The sequence below is a fragment of the Oratosquilla oratoria genome, chromosome 4, assembly GCF_046742065.1.
Source record: "Oratosquilla oratoria isolate Oo_2021 chromosome 4, ASM4674206v1, whole genome shotgun sequence".
NCBI classification, from domain to species: Eukaryota; Metazoa; Arthropoda; class Malacostraca; order Stomatopoda; family Squillidae; genus Oratosquilla; species Oratosquilla oratoria.
In genome coordinates this window covers 40,473,662-40,499,764 of record NC_134780.1, presented here as the reverse complement: position 1 = coordinate 40,499,764, position 26,103 = coordinate 40,473,662, and the positions used below count along the sequence as shown (strand labels likewise).

Genomic DNA, 26,103 nt, shown 5'->3' with positions numbered 1-26,103 from the left:
TGTAAATGTGAAAAAATATGGACTGGTTATGGAGGTGAATTATAGAAAAAAGGAGGGGGTAAGTGGTAGAATGAAAAGTATTGCGAGGAAAAGGTATTTGGGGGTGAATTCAAGGAGAAGGTTGTATGAAGGTAAGATTGCACCTGTGGTGCTACATGGAACTGTGAAACAGTAAAAGAGTCAGAAATAAAGTGACTAAATGATATTTCATGAGGTGCTGAGATATAAAGGGTGGTTCAATGGGTTTTGTTTGAAACGGAGGGACCAAGGACGGGTATCTGCAAATGGTGGTTCTGCGAGGTAGATAGCAAAGCTGACCATTTTCAAAACAGTCAACCTCCACACTTCAATCAGGAGATGCAACCTGAGGAACTGCCATTTGGTCTCTGAATTGGGTCCAAGATATCTCCTTATCAACCTCAACTGTATTTCTTACTTTTTCACACCACATGGAGAGCTGGCACCCAGCAGCTGCTCTTCCTAGCCTACCACTTTGAGCTGATGACAGAAACAGTCCCACGCTGATTCAACACAGACAACAGTTCAAATTTTTCTTCCCAGGGAGATCCGCGGGAGGTTCTCAGGACCATTGCCAGCCACTGTTTGACATAGATGTGCAATTTATCTTGGCCACCCCTTATAAATGGGGTAGCCAAGAGAGGAGGGGAGGCCCATTGGTACATTTATGATATTTGTAGAAACCATATCACAGGACATAAACCAGATCTTTTTATTTTTGCAGCTGATGAAAAAGATGAAATTTCAATTAGAGACGCAGGTGAATTGGTGATCAAGGCCTTTGGATATAAAGGAGAAATTGTCCAAGATCTCAGCAAGAGTGATGGCCAGTTTAAGAAGACAGCCAGCATTGCTAAATTAAGAAAATATCTTCCAGGTTTCAAGTTTACTCCCACCAAACAAGCCATTGAGGAAACAGTAGACTGGTTCAGGAAAAACTATGAAACTGCTAAAAAATAATTTTCAAATAATAATGTTTTGGACTTGGTTTAAAAAAGGTGATAAATTGATTACACATTACAGTTTTGTAATTGGCTGAATATATTTGTGATTGTCTTTATATTGTGTTTTCATGTGTTGGTTCATATATTTATTGGTAGAATAACTTAAAGAATAATGAAAAACCTAAAGTTTAAATATATTTAATGTGTAATCCATTTAAGCCTCCATTTAAGTATTTTGTGTGGTTATGTTGATTTTGCTGTTTTCGAGGTATTCATTGTATTGATTGATTTACGGAACTTGAGCCAAGTCCGCACTGACCCTCGTGCAGCGCTGCATGATGCAGTTGGAATTGTTGACTACATCGCTGAGTGTCTACTGTCTGTCACTACATGGAGTGTTGCGTGACTCACCTCTGAACATTGTTGAGGGAAGGATGTGTGTCCTCATTGTTCAGTTCATAGTTTATAATGTGAGACATTTCTGCTTTGATTGCTTACAAACTTGCACTTAAGTCACTCCGTTTGTGTTCTTTGCACTTAACAAGGCAAGGATGCTGCTGTAGTAAATCTCTAAATGTTGAGTAACGTGTTGGCACAACGTTATGCTCAGTGTAGGCGGACCTTTAGTATCATACTTTTCCAGCATAGTCAATTTATAAACTACTTTTATTTATACACAATATATGTCGTGTAAAATCATCTCTCCAAAAATAGGTGTCAACTTACATGCTGAACATAAAATGTGAATTTTTATCACTGATAGATAAACAAATGAAACAGGTTGCCTAACACTCAATGCACACTAATTGCCATAACTTTCACAACCCACTACAATCACGTCCAATTGAAAGTTGTAATTAGTACGTCTATGTAACGTAGAAATTATATCAATATGAATGACTTAAATCGTTAAGTAGTTATGGGTGGTTTACAATTCTATTTAGAACCCGTTTGCAATAGTAGAAAGCATATCCCTGAAAACCCACTATTTATAAAAGCTGATCACTGTACCAGTTGCGCCACTAATGCTGAATGCCCAGTTGTAGAATTATATATATATAATATAAAAACTCTATAAAATATGGACAAGTTAACTCCGCTGTGTTCCTTCATGCCAGCCAAAAAGACCATAGATTAGATTGGGATAATGCTTCAATTATTTTTAAATCACACTGTAGCTATCGAAGGAAAATTGTAGAATCTTCTCTAATAAAACATTATCCTAACTTTAATACCTCAAAAGGTCAGTGGCCCCCAGATTGTATTACGAAGTTAGCGGTCAACAAAATAATGTCAAGAGCGGTCGGACAAAATACCACCAATTGTCCTTCCTTGACCCAACTATTTCAAGGGCATGTAACCTGAGTCACCCCACTTTCCCCATCCCCTTTTATGTACCCCTCACTTCCTCATATATACTTGTACCTTAACTTCTTGTAAGCCACATTGAGCACTTCAGGCTATGGCTTCAGACACCTTTAAGAAGAGAAGCATCTTTGACGACTCGGATGAAGAAGACCAGGAAGAGCCACAAGACGGAAAACGTATACGATCAGAAACCTCCCCAGAAACACCATCACCAGACTCAGGATGGATAGAAGTAGGCAAAAAAAAAAAAATCCAAAGCAAAAAACCCTTCGAATGCAGACCCCACCAACATAATGGAAGCTTCGACATCAACGACGAGCGGACCCGGTACAAGCACAGGGCCCAAGGTCAGGCCCAAGTTCAAATTAATACCACAAGAGGAAACCCCATATCAAATAATCAGAACATTGGAGAAGGGACACCCGAACCTAGCCATGAAAGCCTGGCCAAACCTGGATGGCCAATGGACAATCATGCCACTGGACAACGCAGCACTAGACACACTTCGGCGGTCTCCTGCCCTTCAGGAGCTAGACCCTGCCCTGAAACCAATCAAGGAGATCATAAGGGGATATCCACTCTCTCTCTGCCTAGAACCGATACTAGAACTATCGAACGTCAAAACTGCAGAGAGGGCCTTGGACAGACAGAAGAAGCCCACCACCTCCATACTTATCACCTTTCTAGGACCCCTTCCGAACAGAGTGACACTGTGAACATGGGGGTCCTACACCGTCAGGACATGGTACCCAGAGCCCCTACGCTGTTATGCGTGTCAGAGGTTTGGCCATCATCAAGCATGCTGCAGATTCAAGAAGAAATGCGCCATTTGCAGCAAGCAACACGAAACGGAAATATGTATTTCCAAGTTGAAACAAAACCAGCCGGTAAAACCATGTTGCCCAAATTGCAAACAGACCCACCACGCATGGAACCCAAGATGCCCTGCAAGGTTAGAGAAGATACATGCCCGGCCACACGCAAAGCAGCCGGAGAAGACGCCAACTACCCAAACACTACCCCCACCGCCAGCTTCAGGAAGAAACAGAGGGTGGGAAACCAACAAAGAACAAATCAACTACCCCCAGACTCCAAAAAGGAATCAACAGCCCAGGAAACCGCTCCCTCCACCACAGCAGACCAGGGAACCCCAACCTCCATCAGAGCAGACCAAAGAACCACAGCACCGACTACCCACGGAATCACTGAAGAAGGAAGAGCACACCAATCAGAAGGATACACGACGGCGACAGATCCGGAACCGGTCCAGCTCACGCAAAGATCCGAAAGGAGTATCCCAGAGAAACCAAAACCCACAGACACAAGAAAAACACACAGTCACCCTGGAAGTCTCAACTCTCAAGAATCTTCTGAAGGACATGGCAACACAACTAGCTGCAGCACTGAATGCTTCCCTGGACAAACATGTGACGGAAACCATTGTCACCCAGGTCATGAAGAACAATCTGCCGCCACGCGAATCTTCACCAGCAACAGGCAGAGACCAAACCACACACCGCGTAGCAACGAAGGAAGCCAGGAAGACAGGCCAGGACTTGGATGAATTCCCACCTCTGCACCAACATTCAGCAGCGACACGGAACCCTCAGACAAAACTCACGCCGCAGCTGCAACACAGCCAACCAACACCTCAACAAGATCATCGAGGCCAGAGCTCAATCCTCCCAGACCCACTGATGGAATGCTGAGCATACTCAGTGGAATGCAGGGGGTATCCGCCCGAAAATGGCATCTCTTCTTGCCACGGTTCAAGAAGACCAGATAGACGTAGTCCTACTACAGGAAACCCTACTACAAGACCATCACACCCTCCGAGTCCCAGGATACACATGCTACAGGAAAGACATCGGAAGCACAGGGCGGGGACTTGCCACTCTGGTGAAAAATAAAACTCCAAGTGTTCAAATCAAGGACTACCTGGAGTGTGAGGAAGCCACAGAGGTGCTTGCGGTCCAAATACAACTTGCCGGGGTCACCCTCCAATGTTACAACCTGTACTCCCGGCCCAAGGAGAACATCGATCTCTCACAACTGTTTGGGAACTGCGACAGCCATAACATCGTATTTGGGGGAGATATAAACGCTCACCACCCCATACTCTCCTCTCCTTCAACAACCAACGCCAACGGTCACCACGTCGCGCACCTTCTCAGCGAGTTTCAGGACGTCTGCCTCCTCAACAGCGGAGTACCAACACACATAAGGGGAGGGAGGCTTGATCTTACCTTCCTTCCCGCGAAACTTCGAAGCCTTGCACAGTGGAGGGTCCACCCAGTCCTGACCAGTGACCATTACGCAACAATAACGAAGATCAAAATTCCCCAAATTCAGCCGCTCCCTAGCCCACCAAAAGGCTGGAACTCTGCCTTCGCAAAATGGGATCAATTTGCGCAAAGACTGACAGAGTGGTTTGAAGACTACATTCCCCCACTGGACATCGACAACCAAGAAAGGGACCTGGTGACTGCCTTTCACGCCGCGGCGGACGCTGCAATGCCACGGAAGAAGAAGACTAGCAGGGAGTGCAAGGATACATGGTACTACTGTCCCAGAGTCAAGACCCTAAAACACAGAGTCAACCGCCTCAGGAAAATTCATAAGAGGAGGCCCAACGCAGACAACAGGAAGCAACTCCAAGAAGCCATACGACATATGCACGAGGAATTGCAAGAAATAAGACAGAGAAAATGGCTAGAATGGTGCTCCCAGCTCAACAGTCATACAACCACCAGGGAGCTATGGAGATGGCTACACAAAGTCTCAGGAAAAAACAGGACCAGCAGGATCATCCACCCGGATCCGGAACAAGAGGCGGACCGCCTAGCAATCGGTTTTGCCCTAAGGACATCTCCTACGCAACTTCCGTGCGCAACCAGGACGAAGCAAGAAGAACTGGAACAACAGCGACAAGAACTAATCTCCACGGCAATACACACACCTACAGACATGGACGAACCTTTCACTTTACAAGAGCTCCGAGCGGCGAGACACCTGGGAAAAGACACCTCACCTGGGGCAGACGAGATAACCTACTCGATGATCAAGAACGCTGGCGACGCCGGATGGAAGGCCATTCTACTCTTGGCAAATCGCACCCTAGCGCAACATGCGAGACCTAGGAACTGGAATTCCCAAGATATAGTTCCTATCCCCAAGTCCAAGGAGGCCAACAGCTACAGACCTATCTCCCTACTTAGCTGTATAGAGAAGACCGTCGAGAAAATGGTGCTCAACAGGCTGAAATGGAAAGTAGGGCCACTCCATCCACAGTTATATGCCTATCGGGGTATGGTGGGAACCACGGAGTGCATCATGGACTTCCTCAGCTTCATCAACGGGAAAAAGGCAATCATCGTCTTCCTGGACTTAGAAAAGGCCTTCGAATTGGTCAACCCCTCAGCGATGCTGACCTCTCTCGTCGAGAAGGGAATCGCAGGCAACCTTCTGGCATGGGTCCAGGCATACTGCCACGACCACGGAACGTTGAGATCTTCATATATGCTGACGACATCGCCATCGTTAGCAAGGGACCCAACTGCCGCACCAATGCCCAAAAAGCACTCAACACTATACAAAAGAGCTGCACACAACTAGGCTTCAAAATAAACGTAAGGAAGACAAAAGCCATGGCTATTAAAATGGCAAACCCAAGGCCAATCTCCATGCACCAGCAAGATCTTGAGTGGGTGGATGACTTCACTTATCTTGGAGTCACTGTGCAGAAAACCTTGCCATCCTCTCTTCAAATCCAGAAGCTGAAGCAAATGACAAAGACGAAGACAGCTCCAATGAGATATATGCAATCACTTGAGGCGGGTGCCAGCCGCCTGGTACTGGGACACTATTACAAGTATTGCATCCGACCCATTATTGAATATAGAGCACCTGTCCTATCACATCTAACATCACAGCAGGAAGAATCACTTGAAGTTGCACAAAACAACGCCCTTTGCCTCATCCTAGGTGCTCCCATGTGGACAAGAAAAAGCAACCTGCAGATGGAATCTGGCATACCACCACTGATGGCCAGGATTCAGACCCGGAACTGCACCGCGGCAGCCAAGGCTCTGCTGAGCGACAGGGACTCACATCTCAAGACTAAACTTAAGGCTCACCTGGACGCACACCCGGACCTACCACGACCAGATACATACATCGGACACCTAGGAGACCAAATCCGCGCGACAGGCATGGAAGGGCATCTAAAGGCTCTGAAGCCAGACAGAGCATGCCTGAAGTACCGACCTCCAGCCCCGTGGATATCCCCCACAACTACTTTCAACCACACACAACTACCGCACGCAAAGAATCACTGCTCACTAGGGGAACTGAGGGACGCTGCACGAACAGCGATCCAGGCGACGGAGGCCCAGGGTGGGTTTGTCTGCTACACTGACGGCACTGTCGACCCGGAGAACGGCACAGCAGGTGCAGGAGTATACTCCGCAATATACACCGCCGCCTGGCGCACATCAGACCACTGCTCGACTCTACAGACTGAGCTGGTGGCAATGCAAAAAGCTCTGGAGTACTCAAGCCAACTACAGGGGCCGGTAGTCATACACACTGACTCTCTTGCGGTGACACAAGTACTCCAGAAGAAGGACATACCCACCAACATACACATTATCACAACAATACTCTACCTCCTGCAGCTACACAACGAACAAGATCGCCCAGTCATCATCAACTGGATACCCAGCCACATAGGGATACACGGAAACGAACGAGCAGATGAGCTGGCCAAGACAACACGCTACCATCCTCACATAGAAATCAAAGTCCAACCATCAACCACATTAATCAAAAGCTGGGCCAAAGACCACCTACAACCAACAAAGGTAGCCAACCACAGAAGATCGATAAGCTCAGCATCAGTAAGCGCAATGTGGTACGAGAGGGCCACCAAACTGTGCCCTCATCCCGCCACCAAGATCGCCGACAGACGACTCTCCGTGATCATCCACAGGCTCAGGTTGGGGTACAAGTGCTGCTGGGAAATCATCGAACGACAGGAAAGGGAATGTGACCACTGCGGGATGAACACCTCAGAGCCTCTCCTACACTATCTACTAGAGTGCGCTCACACCATCGCCCTGAGAAGAGGTAGACAATTCAACCCCATGGCCCCCGAAGCTTGAAAGACTGGAGCCGACATAGTTTACAACATCACCGAAAACATAGAACGGCTCGCCCACATCCTGGTCGGATACCCTCCTCCCAGATAACTACAAAAACGCCGGAGTAGCTGAACACAGAGCGGCTCAACACTTACGGGCCTCCGAATGGAGAAAGGCCCGTGTGTAGATAAATATCATCTACCGAATAAAAAAAAATAAAAAAATCTTGTAAGCATTCTGCTGAAGAGGACTACAGATAGTAGTCGAAATATACAGTTTCCCTGTACTTCCGTCATTTTTTCTCCGATAGTGGGTTTATAGTGTGTGTTACGTGTGTGTGTGTGTGTGTGTGTGTGTGTGTGTGTGTGTGTGTGTGTGTGTGTGTGTGTGTGTGTGTGTGTGTGTGTGTGTGTGTGTGTGTGTGTGTGTGTGTGTGTGTGTGTGTGCGTGTGTGTGTGCGTGTGTGTGTGCGTGTGTGTGTGTGTGTGTGTGTGTGTGTGTGTGTGTGTGTGTGTGTGTGTGTGTGTGTGTGTGTGTGTGTGTGTGTGTGTGTGTGTGTGTGTGTTTGTGTGTATAAACATGTATATATATATATTGAAATAGATGGAAAAAAGAGAGTGACAGGTCTCGTTCCGAATTTATTCCTGACCGGTTTCGCTTGTAGCTTCTTCAGAGGAATGTTACTCTGAGAATAAAGCTAGTAGTATACATGGTGGGTTGACTCCGCGGTCCCTCTTAGTGGGGGTCCGTTGGAGTTTACAATAAATTATTGCGTGAGTGCGGAAACAGTATGTTTGACGTGTTGTTTTATAATGTGTCGTAATGTTACAATTTATAATTTCAATAAACCATGATGCGAAATATAACTCAAACTAACAATCCAGAAATCAAACAGTTATATGTGTGGAAACAGAGTGTCTGAGGTGTCCTAAAATGTGGCGAAATGTCACATTTTATGATAATATGAGTATAGTGTGACCATGTTGTGAAAAGAAACCCACATTAACAGAACAGAAATTAAACACTTATATGTGATATAAATTAAATCTGAACTAAAGAGGGGAAAGATGGAATCAATTAGATAAATTAAATCAAACTTGGATAAAAACCCTAAGATGTGGTGAAATGGCACGTTTTATGATAATATGAGTAAAGTGTAACCATGTTATATGTGATGTAAATTAATGTAATTTGAACAAAAGAGGGGGGAAATGGAATAAATTAAATCAATTAAATCAAACTAGGACAAAACCCCATGTTATGTTGGCGCTGTGTTGGGGCAATTTCTCACTGTTGCATATTTAGCTGTGTACTTTGTCCATTTTATATTTCCCACGTTCTGATTAATGTTAGAGTTGGTGGTTATGTAAATACCTTACATATATATGTATATATATTAATCACGAAGAACCCACAGTCGGAATAAAAAGAAACTTTAGCAGAAAGTGTAACTTCTATATTTCGGCTAATAGCTATAGCCCTCTTCAGGAAAGTACTTTCCTGAAGAGGGCTATAGCTATTAGCCGAAATATAGAAGTTACACTTTCTTCTAAAGTTTCCTTTTATTCCGACTGTGGGTTCTTCGTGATTATTATTTACAAATGTGCTACAACATTTTGTCTAAATGATGTATATATATATATATATATTAGTGTATCCAGGAAGAATATTTTCTTGTTGACAGACTAGATTAAATGATATTGCTGTTTCTGCATTATTTATTTTTTTGTTAAGAACTTCAATTTCTCTTGCTAATTTACGGTGTTGGACTGATAGTTTGCTGTGTAGCTGTCCGTACCTCATACGGACAGCTACTCAGCAAACTATCAGTCCAACACCGTAAATTAGCAAGAGAAATTGAAGTTCTTAACAAAAAGATAAATAATGCAGAAACAGCAATATCATTTAATCTCGTCTGTCAACAAGAATATATATATATATATATACATACATATATATATTATATATATATACATATATATATATATATATATATATATATATATATATATATATATATATATACTAGCCAATTACCCGCGCGTTGCTGCGAGTTCGTGAATAATCCCTAACCTAACCATACCCCACCTAACTTTAACCCTTGACCCTAACCAATCTTTTTTAATAAAATATGGTTATCCAAGTACCTGGAGTGATAGGATATCAGAATATATATGGTTATGAGGATCTACCTCCAAAACCCTAGAAGCAGTTCGTGAACAAACAAACAAACAGACAGACAACTGAAAGATTGTTATCCAAGTACCTTGGGTTATAAGGTTTCAGAATATGTATAGTTATAGAGGTTTATCTGCAAAAACCTAGAAGGAGTTCGTGAATAATATTTAATCTAACAGTTGTAGTGGATTATTAACACTACATGGTGAACGGTACTTGGCAGTAAGAGAAGAATTAAAACTAATTTTAAATATCTTTTGACTTGCGACTTGCGAGAGAAGACCGCCCGCTCGCACGGGATCGGTTTTTTGCGGGAGGGGAAGAAAGTCTGTAAGAAAATGAAAAGATGGTAGTGTATAAAAGAGGGCTATTGCCATAAATGCGCTTTTTCTTGAGCGATTAGGGGTGGTTGATGGTCGTGGCTCGGGAGAAATGAGCAAGGAACTTGGACGGCGGCGCCGACGCCTGGGATTAAAATCACCAAAAGTTGAGAAAATGGTAGGAGGCGTAGTATTAGAGAAAGATTGAAAAACGGAAATGAGAAGATGTAGTATAAGAGAAAGTTAGAAAGGAAGCGAATTTTAGCCGAAGAAAAAGTACGTGTAGATGTTTGAGCGTGGGGCGTGGTTATGTTCGTGAGAGGTGTGTGTATGTATCTTACGGGGAGTGAATAGAGTTCACCCCAGCTAGGTGGCGCGGTCCTGATTAGTTCCAGGTTAGGCTTGAGCGGTCCTGCTTAGCCCCAGGTTAGGCTTGAGCGTTGAGTGGCCGATATCCAAAGCGTAGTCAGGAGAGTGGAACCGATGGCATTGCGAGGGGGGCAAGCGGGTGACTGTTGTTTTATCATTCTCCTTCCAAGCACAACTCTGAAAGCAGAGAATTACGTGACTTGGGAATTATCTGTAAATGTCAGAAGTGTAAACCCGCTCGCTAGCGTCAGCTAAGAGGTCAGGTGTGGGTGCGGGCTGGTCGACAGGAGAGACCCGGCAATCTTCCCCCACTACCGGCCGGCGAAGAGTTAAGGGCTCTGAATCAGAGAGAGTTGGATTAAGGGCGACCTCTGCTAAGCCAGCGAGAAAGTGTGCGTGTATCTCTCTTTTATTCCAAGTACAACTCTGAAAGCAGAGAATTACGTGGCTTGGAAAATGTGTGTATTTGTCTTTGGTGTAAACCGGCTTGCCGACGTCGACGAAGAGGTCAGCCTTGTGCCAGACCGGCAGCAGCAAAGGAGAAAAGTCTCCTCCGCCGCGACCGGCCAGTGAAGATTCCTGGGCGCTTGTTGAGAGAGCTGGAACGGAGAGCGACGTCTGACCTCTGCTGAGTCGGAGTTGGTTATGACTCCGTTATTGCATTTCCGCCCGCAATAAAACCAAATGAAAATAACCAATATTTCAACATTTGGTAAAATTATACAATCATTATTAGTTATATGCCAATTTATTATTATTTACTATTTGCAATTTTGTTTATTATTTAACTATACCTATGCATTTATCTATGCATTTTATTCATTATTTACATTATTATATTTTTCATTTTTTCATTTATCTATCTATTATTATTATTATTTTTTTTTTTTTTTTGCATTCGACCTAGATATGGACTAAAAGATCTTCTGTTGGCATGCTCCGCCTTTGTAATCTTTTGTAATCCTTTGCAATTTTACATTTTCATGCTTTTTCCTTACAAAGGTTATCATGATTTATGGCAACATTAATTTCACAAATATAAATAATATTTATGGACACATTTGTTTAATCATAGTAATTCCTATGTCACAAAAATGCGACGCGCGTTAATGGTTAACTACAGTAGTGGCGTATTACCACACCATTGCCCACCTAACTTTAACCCTTAACCCTAACCAAAATATTTTTTTCTAAATGAAATATAGTTATCCAAGTACCTGGAGTGATAGGGTATCAGAATATATATGGTTATGGGGGTCTATTTCCAAAACCCTAGGAGGAGATTGTGAACAAACAAACAACAGACAGACAGACAGACAGAGGCTACTACTTTATTATAGTAGATATATACATTTATATATATATATATATATATATATATATATATATATATATATATATACATGGACTGGTTGGTGAGGTTATTTAATGTTTGCTGGAGAGAGGGTAAAGTGCCAGAGGACTGGAGGAGTGCGTGTATAGTTCCACTTTACAAGGGAAAGGGGGATAAGTGTGAATGTAGTAGTTTCAGAGGGATTAGCTTGTTAAGTGTAGTTGGGAAGGCTTATGGGAGGATCTTGATTGAGAGGATTAGGAGAGGAACAGAGGGAGTAATTGGTGAGGAACAGTGTAGATTTAGGACAGGTAGAGGTTGTGTAGATCAGATTTTTGTGGTAAGACAGATATGTGAGAAAGCTATAGGTAAGGGGAAGGATGTTTTCTGGGCCTTTATGGACCTGGAAAAGGCTTACGACAGGGTAGACAGAAAGGCACTGTGGGAGGTTATGCGGATATATGGGATAGGAGGAAAGCTTCTGGGAGCTGTCAAGAGTTTTTATGAGAGTAGTAGAGCTTGTGTCAGGATTAGAAATGGAGAGAGTGAGTGGTTTGAGGTAAAGGTGGGACTTCGTCAGGGATGCGTTATGTCACCCTGGCTGTTCAACTTATACATGGATGGGGTGGTGCGAGAGGTGAATGCAAGGGTAGTGGGTCAGGGATTGGAGATGGTTAAGGAAAATGGAGAAAAGTGGGAGGTGAGCCAGCTGTTGTTTGCGGACGACACTGCGCTTGTGGCAGGATCGGAGGAGGGATTGAGGAAGCTGGTGGCAGAGTTTGGGAGAGTGTGTGATAGAAGAAAGCTGAAGATAAATGTGGGTAAAAGTAAGGTGAGGAGATGTACAAGGGGTGAAAGTGGCAGTAATCTGGAAGTGAGCATTAAGGGAGAGCAACTGGAGGAAATGGATAGTTTTAGATATTTGGGTGCAAATGTGGCAGGAAAGGGTGGAGTGAAGGTGGAGGTAGAATGTAGATTGAGAGAAGCGAGTAAATGCCTTGGTGGTTTAAAAAGTGTAATGAGGAATAGGAATCTGGGAATGGATGCTAAGAGGAGACTGTATGAAGGAGTGATTGTGCCAACAGCACTGTATGGAGCAGAAACATGGAACATGAGAGAGGAAGAGAGAAGGAACTTGAATGTGTTTGAGATGAAGTGTCTGAGAAGTATGATGGGGGTTACTAGGCTAGATAGAGTGAGAAATGAGGAAGTGTGGAGGAGAACAGGGGTGGAAAGGGAGCTGGGAGATAGGGTGGATGAAAGAGTATTAGGATGGTTTGGACACATGGAAAGAATGATTGAAGAAAGACTAGTAAAGGAGGTGTGGAAGGCAGATGTGGAGGGAGTGAACATGAGGGAACGTCCTAGGATGAGATGGGTGGATGGGGTGAAGGGGGCTTTGGGGAAGAGGGGAATGTCGGTTGAGGAAGGACGGGAGAGGACAGAAGACAGGGGTGAATGGAGAATGGTTGTATATAGAAAATGTTGTGATGCATGAGGTGGATTGGACGGGGGAATGGGGGTGAGGTAGTGTGTGTGAGCAAAAATTTTGACGCAGCCCGAAGGGATTTCTCCCCGTCCTCTCCTTTATATGGGGGGACGGAGAGGGGGGGGTCGCTGATTTAATGAAGCGGCCTTGCTGTGGATGTGCTGTGTCCTGCGACACTGCTTCTGACCCAGGGCAGTGGACAGGGTGCAGGGATGACTCGTCATCTAGGAGGTGCTAAGATGGGAGGGAAGGTGGAGAGGTGTGGAGTGTTTTCGGGGATGAAATGGGTGGGAATGTTTTTGTGCATGTCCTTTTTGGCTACCCCCCTGGTAAGGGGGAAAAAGCCTTGGTATATGTATGTATGTATGTATGTATGTATGTATGTATGTATGTATGTATGTATGTATGTATGTATGTATGTATGTATGTATGTATGTATGTATGTATGTATGTATGGGGGTCTATTTCCAAAACCCTTGGAGGAGATTGTGAACAAACAAACAAACAACAGACAGACAGACAGACAGAGGCTACTACTTTATTATAGTAGATATATACATTTATATATATACACAAGTATATATATATATATATATATATACATATATATATATATATATCTATATATATATATATATTTATGTAGCTATCTATATATATATACATATATATATATATATATATATATATATATATACAATTTATACATATACAGTATGTGTGTGTGTGTGTGTGTGTGTGTGTGTGTGTGTGTGTGTGTGTGTGTGTGTGTGTGTGTGTGTGTGTGTGTGTGTGTGTGTGTGTGTGTGTGTATGCGTGCGTGCGTGCGTGCGTGTGCGTGCATGCGTGCGCGCGCGCGCGCGTGTGTATGTGTGTGTGTGTGTGTGTGTGTGTGTGTGTGTGTGTGTGTGTGTGTGTGTGTGTGTGTGTGTGTGTGTGTGTGTGTGTGTGTGTGTGTGTGTGTGTGTATTTATTTACCTAGTTGTATTTTACGGGAAGGGGAGCTATGCTCATGATGTCCCGTCTTCATATCTCATTTTATCTAAACTGTTTTTAAATTCATGTACTGTTTTTGCACACACCACTTTCTCATCTAACTTGTTCCAAATGTCTATTACTCTGTGAGGAAAGCTGTTCTTTTTCAGATCTCTTCTATAACTGTCTTTCTTTATTTTCTTTCCGTGTCCTCTTGTATTTCAATCATCCCATTTTATCAGATCCTCTCTATCAATAGTTTCTATGCCTTTCATGATTCTGTAAATAGTTATCAAATCTCCTCTCTCTCTTCTTTGCTCTAATGTCTGTAGCTCAAGTTTTGCTAGTCTCTCTTCATATGATAGTTTTGAGAGTGTTGGTGCCAATTTTGTAATTGCTCTTTGTATTCTTTCAAGTTTTGTTATACATTTTTTTTTTTTTTTTTGTACTTGGTGACCACATCGTTGCTGCATATTCCAATCTTGGTCTTATCAAAGTGATTAGTATTTTCTTCACCATTTCTTCATCCAGGTATGTAAATGCTACTTTGATTGTTCTTATCAAATTATAAGTGTCTCCAAAAATCTTGTGTATATGTTTCTCAGGTGACATATTATTCATAATAATGACTCCCAGGTCCTTCTCATTTTCTATTTTTTTTTTTTTATTCCTTCTTCTCCCAATAAATTGGATCCTATTATTATTTTTTTTGTTTTTTCCAATTTCCATTATACTACACTTCTTAGTACTGAACTCCATCTCCCGCTTCCTACTCCATTCCCATGCTTTATTGAGATCACTCTGTAGTGACTTACAATCTTCTTCGTTGTTCGCCTTTTTTAACAGTTTTGCATCATCTGCAAAGAAGCTTATATAACTTTCAATTTCTTCATCCATATCATTGATATATATAGGAAACATTAATGGGGCCAGAACTGTTCCTTGTAGAACACCACTTATCACTTCATCCCAATTCGAGTGTTTGTCTCTTATCACTACTCTCATTTTTCTTTCTTGCAAAAAGTCTTCCATCCATTTAAGCAGTTTGCCCTGTATTCCTCCTTCAGTTTCTAATTTCTTAAGCAGCTTCTTATGTGGTACTTTGTCAAAAGCTTTTTTTAGGTCTAGAAATACACAATCAGCCCATCCACCTCTTTCTTGTGTTATATCTATTAGCCTTGAATAGAAACATATTAGATTAGTGACGCATAATCGTCCTTGTCTGAATCCAAATTGCCTTGGATTTAGCACGTTGTTTTTTTTCTAAATACTTTACCCATCTACTTTCGATAATACTTTTACAAATCTTTGCTATTGCACTTGTTAGAGAGACTGGTCTATAGTTGGTAAGGTCTTCTTTATTTCCCCCTTTTTATATAGGCACTATGTTTTTTCCAATCTTCTGGAACTTTTCCTTCTTTCAAGGAACTGTTTATTGTGCTATGTATTTTGTCTGCCAGTTCATTCCTGCATTCTTTCAAAATCCAGTTTGCTATTTCATCTGGTCCATGCGATTTTCTGACATCAAGATTACTCAAGTGTTTCATTATTTCATTCTTTGTTACTTCTATTTCTTTCATAGGGGGGACTTTCTCTTCCCATTCGATCTCTCCAGGTTGTACGTTCTCCCTTGTAAACACTGATTTAAAATGCTTGTTCATAATTTCTGCCATTTCTATTTCCTCTGTGTATTCAACTCCTCTTTGTCTTAATTTCTCTAATTCTTGTTTGTTTTTCAGTTTGTTGTTTACAAATCTGTAAAATAGTTTTGGTTGATCTTTACATTTTTCTATGACATCTTTTTCATATTTTCTCTTTTCCTCTCTGCACACTTGTACATATTCACTTCTATAGCAAGTATATATTTTCTATTTTTCAGGTCTTTTGTCTTTCTTCGATTTGGTCAAAGCTTTGTCTCTTTTGTCTTTTAACTCCATACAACTTTTGTTGTACCAGCACTTACAAAGGATCACAAAGACGGAGCATGCCGACAGGAGACCTTTTGGTCCATATCTAGTTCGGATGCGAGAAAAAAATCATATCAATAATAAAATAATAAATAAAAACTATAATAATGTAAATAACAATTAAAATACATAAATAAATGCATAGGTATAGCTAAATAATAAACAAACAAGTAAATAGTAAATGATAATAATTTGACATATAGCTAATGATAAATGAAAATCAGACAGACAAATGATAACAAAACAAAAACAAATAATATAAGATAAATTATAATCATTACAGCATCTTACTTAGGTATTTATCTAAATGATTCTTAAAGCTTCGAACTGAACTACATTCCACTACCTGTGCAGGAAGTTTATTCCATTCATTAACTACACGGTTGGCAAAGTTGTTTCTACCTACTTCCAAATTGAATCTATTTCCGGACAGTTTGAGACCATTGTTTCTTGTCTGATTCTCATTCAATGTGAAAATTTTGTCACTTTTGATGTTGGCAATTCCCTTTGAAATCTTAAAGACCTGTATCAAGTCACCTCTGAGTCTACGCCTTTTTAGGGAAAACAGATTCATATGTCTTAGTCGATTTTCGTATGATTTATTTTTGATATTTGGAATCAGTTTTGTGGCTCGCCGTTGTACTTTTTCCAGTCTGTCAATGTCTTTAATGAGATTCGGTGACCATACGGAAACAGCATATTCCAAATGTGGACGAACTAACGATTTATATAGCTTGTTAATGAGTGATGGACTTTTGAAATCAAAAGATCGCGCAATCAGTCCCAGAATCTTATTTGCTTTCTCAAAGGCTGAAATACACTGCTTGGATGATTTGAGGTCGTTACTGATAATTACGCCGAGATCTTTTTCACTATCCATTTTTGTTAACGAATTTCCAAATAACTTGTAATCGTACTTACTGTTATTTTTACCTATGTGCATTACCTTGCATTTACTTGTGTTAAATTTCATTATCCACTTTTCAGACCATTGCTGTAACTTATCTAAATCTTCTTGAATATCTAATTGGTTTAAGTGATCATTTGCCATTCCGCACAGTTTTGTATCATCAGCAAATTTGGAAACAGTAGATTTTAGTCCATTGTCTATATCATTTATATATACTATGAATAGAAGTGGCCCAAGAACGGAACCCTGAGGAACTCCACTTGTAACATTTTTCCATCTAGAAGTTTTTCCATTTAAAACAACTCTGTTTTCGACCATTCAACCAATTACTAGTCCAACCTAATAGGTTACCACTTATTCCGTGTAAAGCTAATTTAGTAAGTAGTCTTTCGTGTGGGACGGTATCAAAAGCTTTTGCAAAGTCTAGATATATTAAATCTATATTGTTTCTTTTGTCATAATTCGAGATAACTGTGTTGTAGAATTCGAGTAAGTTAGTCACGCAAGAACGTTTCCGTCTGAAACCATGCTGGCTATCATTTATCAAACGGTTACTTTCTAAATGATGTTCGATAGCATATCTGATGATAGTTTCCATTATTTTTCCTACGATTGAAGTCAAACTTATAGACCTATAGTTATTTGGCTTATTTTTTTCACCTTTTTTGAATATGGGAGTTACGTTAGCTAGCTTCTCTTGGGACATCTCCGGATATGATGGATTTCTTGAAAATAATTTCTAATGGAACAACAGTATAATTTTTCATTTCCTTTAAGATTCCAACCGCCAGGCCCTGGTGTTTTATTAACTGAGCTTTTCTATACACATTTTAATTTTTTTCTTTTGTTATATTTACCGTAGTAAGTTCACCCTAGATTTTTCACAGGTTTCCGTTTTGAGTTCACTTTGAGGTGTTTCGTTTACGTATTGTCGTTTTCGTTTTTTTATTGTCTTTTTCTGAAACTCTGTATTAATACATAACTTTGATAGTCATTAGATGCACCCGAGCACTTGTATTTCTTATAAGCCTGTCTCTTTTTAGCAATACTTTTTTCAGTTTCTTTGTCAAACCATTTCGGGCGAGCCTGATTTGGGGGATGTCTGTCCTTAACAGGGATGTAAGTATGAATCATCTTAGTAAGCGTATTTTGAAATATTTCCCACATCTGATCTACAGGTCTTTCGCTTAATTTTGTCTCCCAATCTGTAGGCTGGGATGTAATGTCAGTGGAGGACAAAATATAATTTTAGAGAGGGATACCGGACAGAATGTCGACGAAGGACAAAATATCACAATGAGATGTAATGACAGTGGAGGACAAAAAATCACGATGAGATGTATTGATAGTGGAGGACAAAATATCACGTTAGGATATCATTTCACATGTATAAATAAATGTGAAAAGAATTTTACATATAAAATAGGTTATCAAATAAAAATAACACTTTGTTTTGTGTGATTTCATCACCAACTGGAATAGGGTAATCATTGATGTGTCTTCGATTGTAGTATACATAGAAATAAACATTAAATTTTGTTTTGTGTGATTCCATTATCAACTGCAATAAGGCAATCGCAATTCATTGTGGTTTCAATAATAGTCCTTTGATTAATTTAATTGCAATTGAACTGGTATAAGTGACTTGTTAAGTTATTATGTTAAAGAAAATCGCGCCGGGCGGCCATGATGGGTCGAGTGATTTGGGAAACATCGGTCTTTATCAACTGCAATATGGCAATCGCAATTCACTATGGTTTCATTAATAGTCCCTTAATCAATTTAATTTCAATTGAAATGGTATAAGTGACTGTTGTTAAATAAATAAATAAAAAAAATCATGCCGGGCGGCCATGATGGGTCGAGTGATTTGGGAAATATCGGTTTTTATTGCCGAGTTAAATTGTCTTCAAAACAATATCTATCTTCAAACAGCCACTTTTAGTCATGATTACTCAAGTACCACTAATATAAAAGGCACACATGACCGAATAATAAGTGAAATGCATATTTCAATATTATGTCGCATTTGGAGATTAGATCAGAGTCAGAAAAAGAGGAATTCTATTGGAGAGTAGTGAACATGAAAGTGAGGAAATGGGACATGACAGAGAAAAACAAAAGGAAACAGAAAATACAATGAAAGTAGCAGAAAATTAAGAGTGTCTTACACAAATATAGATGGATTAATAACAGGATTGAACGAACTGAATGATTATCTGAAGGAAAAAGAACCGGACATAATGGGAATTGTAGAGACAAAATTAAAAGGTCCGCTACCACCCAACAGTGTAGGACATGATGCATATAATTATTGGATTACAAATGGCGAGACAAAACAAGGGGATGGAGTTATGTTCCTGACTAAGAAGGATATAAACGTGAGGAATGTCACATATGGAAAGAATAGAGTAGAGATAATTATGATCGAAGTGGAAAACAGAGATAAGTAGAGCCGAAAGTTTGTAATAAATCATGTGCCTCCAAAAACAGCCTCGTGAGAAGAAAGAGAACATAAAAGTATGTTAGAAGACACAAGGATAACATTTAATAAGATAATGGAAGATGGAGGAAGAATAGTTATGATGGGCGACTTTAATTGTAAAGAAGTCTGCTGGGAAGAGATGACAGTAAATGGTGGAGACGACTCATGGGGAAATGTTCTACTTGAAATGATTGTTGACCATTCAACGACACAATGGATTCAAGAGAACACTAGGTATAGAAATGAAGAAGAAACATCGAGACTGGACCTAATAATCACATCAGAACCTTAGATAGTGGAAAAGATTGAATATAAGACACCAATAAGTAAAAGTGACCACATATTGACTGAACTAGAACTAAATGAGGAAAAATACATGAAAAAAATGAACAATATAAAAAAGGAAGATTAATGTATGATTTTTTTTTTTATAAAATAAGAGAATTCTTTCAAAAAGAAAACTGGGAAAGAATATACAAAGAGGAAACAACAGTGGAAGAGAAATGGAATATTTTGACCAAAAATTATAAAAAAGGAGTGGAAAAGTATGTCCCAAGACAACAAGAAAAAAGAATATGTAAAGTGCTGGTACAACAAAAGTTGTAGGGAGTTAAAAGACAAAAGAGATAAAGCTTGGACAAAATGGAAAAAAGACACAAGACCTGAAAAATGGAAAGTATATACTAGTTATAGAAATGAATATGTACAAGTGTGCAAAGAGGAAAAGAGAAAATATGAAAAAGATGTCATAGAAAAATGCAAAGATCAACCAAAACTATTTTACAGATTTGTAAACAACAAACTGAAAATAAACAAGAATTAGAGAAATTACGACAAGGAGGGGTTGAATACACAGAGGAAATAGAAATGGCAGAAATTATGAACAAGCGTATTAAATCGGTGATTACAAGGGAGAACATGCAACCTGGAGAGATCGAATGGAAAGAGAAACTCCACCCTATGAAAGAAATAGAAGTAGCAAGGAATGAACTAATGAAACACTTGAGTAATCTTGATGTCAGAAAATTGCATGGACCAGATGAAATGGCAAACTGGATTTTGAAAGAATGCAGGAATGAACTGGCAGACAAAATACATAGCATAATAAACAGTTCCTTGAAAGAAGGAAAAGTTCCAGAAGATTGAAAAAAAAATATAGTACCTATATATAGAGGGGGAAACAAAGAAGACCCTACCAACTATAGACCAGTCTCTCTAAACAAGTACAATAGCAAAACTTTGTGAAAGAATGATCAAAAGTAGATGGGTAAGGTATTTAGATAAAAGCAGTGTGCTAAATCCATGGCAATTTGGATTCAGACATGGACGATCTTGCGTCACCAATTTAATATGTTTCTATTCAAGGCTAATAGATATAATACAAGAAAGAGATGGATGGGCTGATTGTGCATTTCTAGACCTGAAAAAAGCTTTTGACAAAGTACCACATAAGAAGTTGCTTAAGAAATTAGAAACTGAAGGAGGAATACAGGGCAAACTGCTTAAATGGATGGAAGACTTTTTGCAAGAAAGAAAAATGAGAGTAGTGATAAGAGACAAACACTCTAATTGGGATGAAGTAATAAGTGGTGTTCCACAAGGAACAGTTCTGGCCACAATAATGTTTGCTATATATGTTAATGATATGGATGAAGAAATTGAAAGTTATATGAGCTTCTTTGCGGATGATGCAAAACTGTTGAAAAAAGTGAACACTGAAGAAGATTGTGAGTCACTACAGAGTGATCTCAATAAAGTATGGGAATGGAGTAGGAAGTGGGAGATGGAGTTTAATACTAAAAATGTAGTATAATGGAATTTGGAGGAAGCAAAAAAGTAATAGCAGGATCATATAAATTGGGAGAAGAAGGAATAAAAAAGTAGAAAATGAGAAGAACCTGGGAGTCATTATTGTGAATGATATGTCACCTGAGAAACATATAAACAAGATTTTTGGAGAAACTTATAATCTAATAAGAATAATCAAAATAGCATTTACATATCCGGATGAAGAAATGGTGAAGAAAATACTAATCACTTTGATAAGTCCAAGATTGAATTATGCAGCAACGATATGGTCACCAAGTACAAAAAAAAAATGTATAACAAAACTTGAAAGAATACTAAGAGCAGTTACAAAATTGGCACCAACACTCTCAAAACTATCATATGAAGAGAGACTAGCAAAACTTGAGCTACAGACATTAGAGCAAAGATGAGAGAGAGGAGATTTGATAACTATTTATAGAATCATGAAAGGCATAGAAACTATTGATAGAGATGATCTAATAAAATGGGATGATAGAAATATAAAAGGACACGGAAAGAAAATCAAGAAAGACAGTTATAGAAGAGATCTAAAAAGAAGAGCTTTCCTCACAGAGTAATAGACATTTGGAACAAGTTAGATGAGAAAGTGGTGTGTGCAAAAACAATACATGAAGACGGGACACTACGAGCATAGCTCCCCTTCCCGTAAAATACAACTAGGTAAATACAACTAGGTAAACACACACACACACACACACACACACATACACACACACGCACACATATTCGTCGGATGGACGGCGAAGATTGGAGTTCCGAAGAATAAGTGAAATTTTCGTGGATCTCAACGTCAAGGAAGTACCTTATTGTATTTACAGGGAAGGGGAAAGCTCATGGTGTAGTGGGAAGTTTATTAAAAAAAAAAGGACTTGGTCCAGGAGGCCAGGCGTCTTGTAAACAAGAGAAGAACCGAGGATGATTTTGGTGATGACGGGATTAACAAAAATGTAAAGATTAGAAATATACATAAGAGCAGCGCAATGGAAGGTGAAGATAATAATTTCCAGGGATTTAATGAGGGGGGGGGGATTCCAACCTCCCCCGATTAGCAAGACTAGAGGAAAACCTTGAGAAAATGACAGAACATTGGGAGAGTAGGCTCGGTAAAATGGCAGAAATTGTGCAGAGAGTTGACTAATTGGAAGAATTAGAGAAGGTGAAAAAAACTAACTAAATAAATAGAAGAATTAAAAAAACAGTTAAAAGAAGTAAAAGATGAGAATGAGGAATTAAAGAAGAACAACAAAGAGAATAAAGAGTCCAGAACAAAAGAAGCACAGGGTTGGAAAAAAATCCAAGAGAACAGTAAAGCTGCATTTACTGACATAATAAAACAGTACACCAATCACAAACATAAACAATGCTGTGCACGCTTTTAATACAATCATACAAAACGCAGACAAGACATACATCCCTAGGGGCAACAGATAATCACACAACCCTAACTTCGCACCACAAATCCAAGGCCTCATCAGACAAAGTGATACACTTAAACACAATACCCCCACACATTTCCCTCAGAACATAGCAGACAAAATACAAGCACTAAACACTGTGATTGCCAATAAAATACATGAACAAAAAACACAAAATTGGCAAACCTTTATCAATACACTTGATCACAAAACAAACACCAGCAAATTGTACAAAACACTCAACAGCATCACACTATCCAACACTAACACTACACGCTCTCACGCAGCAATAATCACAACAACAGATAATCTACCCTCAAACAGACAACAAGCAAACGCACTCATACGTCATTTTGCACAGACGAGCCATCTTACATCTCACCCTGACGACCGACGCACCATTCGACGTAAGAAAGACTTTCCCACAGACTCAGACTATACACCCTTCATAGACAGTCAGACAAAACTCATATTGCATAGTCTCAAGCGCTCATCTGCCTGTGGCCCTGATAACATAAGCAACATCCACCTAAAACACATTGGACCACAAGGTATACACGCACTCACAAACATTGCAAACTACAGCTATTCACACAACACAATACCCGACATCTGGAAGCATGGTAAAATAATCACCATTCCAAAACCGAACAAAGACCCAACAATCCCAACATCGCACCGCCCAATCACACTTCTCTGCACCCCCTCTAAAGTCATTGAACGCCTAATACTTAAACTTGTCACACCATATATTCCCCTTGCTGACTCACAACACGGTTTTAGGCCACTACACTCCACAAACACTCTTCTGACAAACCTCACACAAAGAATTTTAGATGGCATCAATTCAGATAGGCCCCACCACAGAACACTTCTTATAACATTGGACATTAGTAAAGCTTTTGATGCTATCCCCCGCCACAACCTAACAAATAAAATATATAACACAGACATGCACAATAACACCAAAAGATGGCTGGCCAATTATCTGGCAGGCAGGAATGCTCATGTGTCATATGATGGCCAATCATCGCACATCAGAAACATTAAGAACGGAGTACCACAGGGCTCAGTTCTATCCCCCACATTATTTAATCTATACATGCATGACTTACCCACGCCAGACACCTCAGAAATACAAATCTCTTCCTACGCAGACGACATAACAATCACATGCACACATCGTAACACAGACAAAGCTGCAGAAATAATCCAGCCTTACCTTGACACACTCAACACATGGTTCATCACAAACAGACTCAAAATAGCTCCAACCAAATCTACAGCAACACTTCTCACCAACTGGACAAAAGAACACAAATACATACCTCATCTCTACATCAACAACACTCTAATACCACACACAAACACACCGAAAATTCTTGGTGTAACATACGATACATCCATGTCTTTCAAACAACACCTCACAAACATAAAAAACAAATGCACACCTAGACTTAACGCACTTAAGTCAATCACTGGAACACCATTTGGACAAAACAAAGAAACTAATATAACAATATACAAACAATGCATACGCTCAGTGATGAATTATGCGAGTCCTGCATGGGCTCCTAATCTCAGTGAGACACACCACAACACCCTTCAAATCATACAAAACAAAGCCCTAAAAACAATTACAGGCTGCACAAATACATCACCTACAGACCATTTACACCATGAAACAAAAGTCCTCAAAGTCAAGGACCACCTCGACATGAGAGGCACACAAACACTTGCTGCAGCCACCACAAACACATCACACCCGCTACACTACATAGCAGAACACCCACACACACCAAGAAACATTAAAACAACACCCAAAGACCTTTATTACACACAGATACTCTCTTCTCTTCCTCCACAACCACCAAATACCAGCCTCCGGAAACATATTCATAATCATATCACTCACCGCTCCATTAACACACTGAAAGACAACACACTGCTGCATGCCAGACCCCCTGATATCCAACCTTCTGAATCCTCTCTCCCACGTAAGGACAGAGTCCACTTGGCCAGACTGCGATGCGGTCACCACCCAGCACTTCTAAGCTACCAGAAGAGGCTGGACGACCGTGTTGTGAACAGCTGCCCAGGATGTAACACTTCACCCCATACCATACAACACATAATGGAAGACTGCATTATACACAATCATGCACGCAAACAACACAACATACACTCTATAAAGGATTTGTGGGAAAACCCAGTTTCGGCTGTGGCCTTCCTTGGGGAGACGGGACTGCTCGGACAGACAGTCTAGGGAACGACAACAACAACAACAACAAACTGAAGACTCAGTTATCAAAGTGATGAGACACAAGGAGAATATAGTAAGAGACTTAGCAGATAAAAAGAAATGTATAATTATATTAGGAATAAAAGAGAAGTATAATCTTAATAGAACCACAAGAATCAAAGAGGAAAAAGAAAAACTAAGCAGTTTACTAGAATTAGTTCAGGAAGATGAACCTGAAATCATGAAACAAATTGAAGAGATATATAGACTCGAAAAACATAGTACAGATAAGACCAGACCAATTAAGATTAAATTCAGGTCACAATCGACAGCAGGGAATATCTTAGCAAAAACAGGGAAACTAGCAAACAGTGAACATTATAAAAAGGTATGGATAAAAAGAGAAATGAATAGAGAAAAAATGAGAACAGAACAGAGACAGAAAAAAATAAATTCTATTGGAAAGTAGTGAATATGAAAGTGAGGAGATGGACCATACCAGAGAAAAACAAAAGGGAAACAGAAAATACAATGGAAGTAGCAGAAAATTAAGAGTGTCTTACACAAATATAGGTGGATTAATAACAGGATTGAACGAACTGAATGATTATCTGAAGGAAAAAGAACCGGACATAATGGGAATTGTAGAGACAAAATTAAAAGGTCCACTACCACCCAACAGTGTAGGACATGATGCATATAATCATTGGATTAGAAACAGAAAGACAAAACAGGGGGGTGGAGTTATGTTCCTGACTAAGAAAGACATGGACGTGAGGAGTGTCACATATGGAAAGAATACAGTGGAGATGATTATGATCGAAGTGGAAGACAGAGATAAGAAGAGCAGAAAGTTGTGATAAATTATGTGCCTCCGAAAACAGCCTCATGGGAAGAGAGTGAACATAAAAGCATGTTAGAAGACACAAGGATAACATTTAATAAGATAATGGAAGATGAAGGAAGAATAGTTATGATGGGCGACTTTAATTGTAAAGAAGTCTGCTGGGAAGAGATGACAGTAAATGGTGGAGACGACTCATGGGGAAATGTTCTACTCGAGATGACTATTGACCATACAATGACACAATGGATACAAGAGAACACTAGGTATAGAAA

At 40.1% G+C, this 26,103-nt stretch overlaps 1 protein-coding gene and 1 long non-coding RNA gene across 2 annotated transcripts in view; both read left to right on the top strand.

The window, feature by feature from the left end:
- Positions 1-1,555, top strand: part of LOC143024807 (GDP-L-fucose synthase-like) — a 43,283-nt gene extending 41,728 nt beyond the window's left edge. Inside the window, exon 7 of the mRNA XM_076184033.1 lies at positions 743-1,555. Within this exon, the coding sequence (XP_076040148.1) occupies positions 743-978 (236 nt within the window). The 3' untranslated portion in view covers positions 979-1,555. The remainder of the gene's footprint in view (positions 1-742) is intronic.
- The window catches only part of LOC143024812 (uncharacterized), a 174,665-nt gene that overhangs the window by 60,838 nt on the left and 87,724 nt on the right, over positions 1-26,103 (top strand). The window lies entirely within an intron of this gene.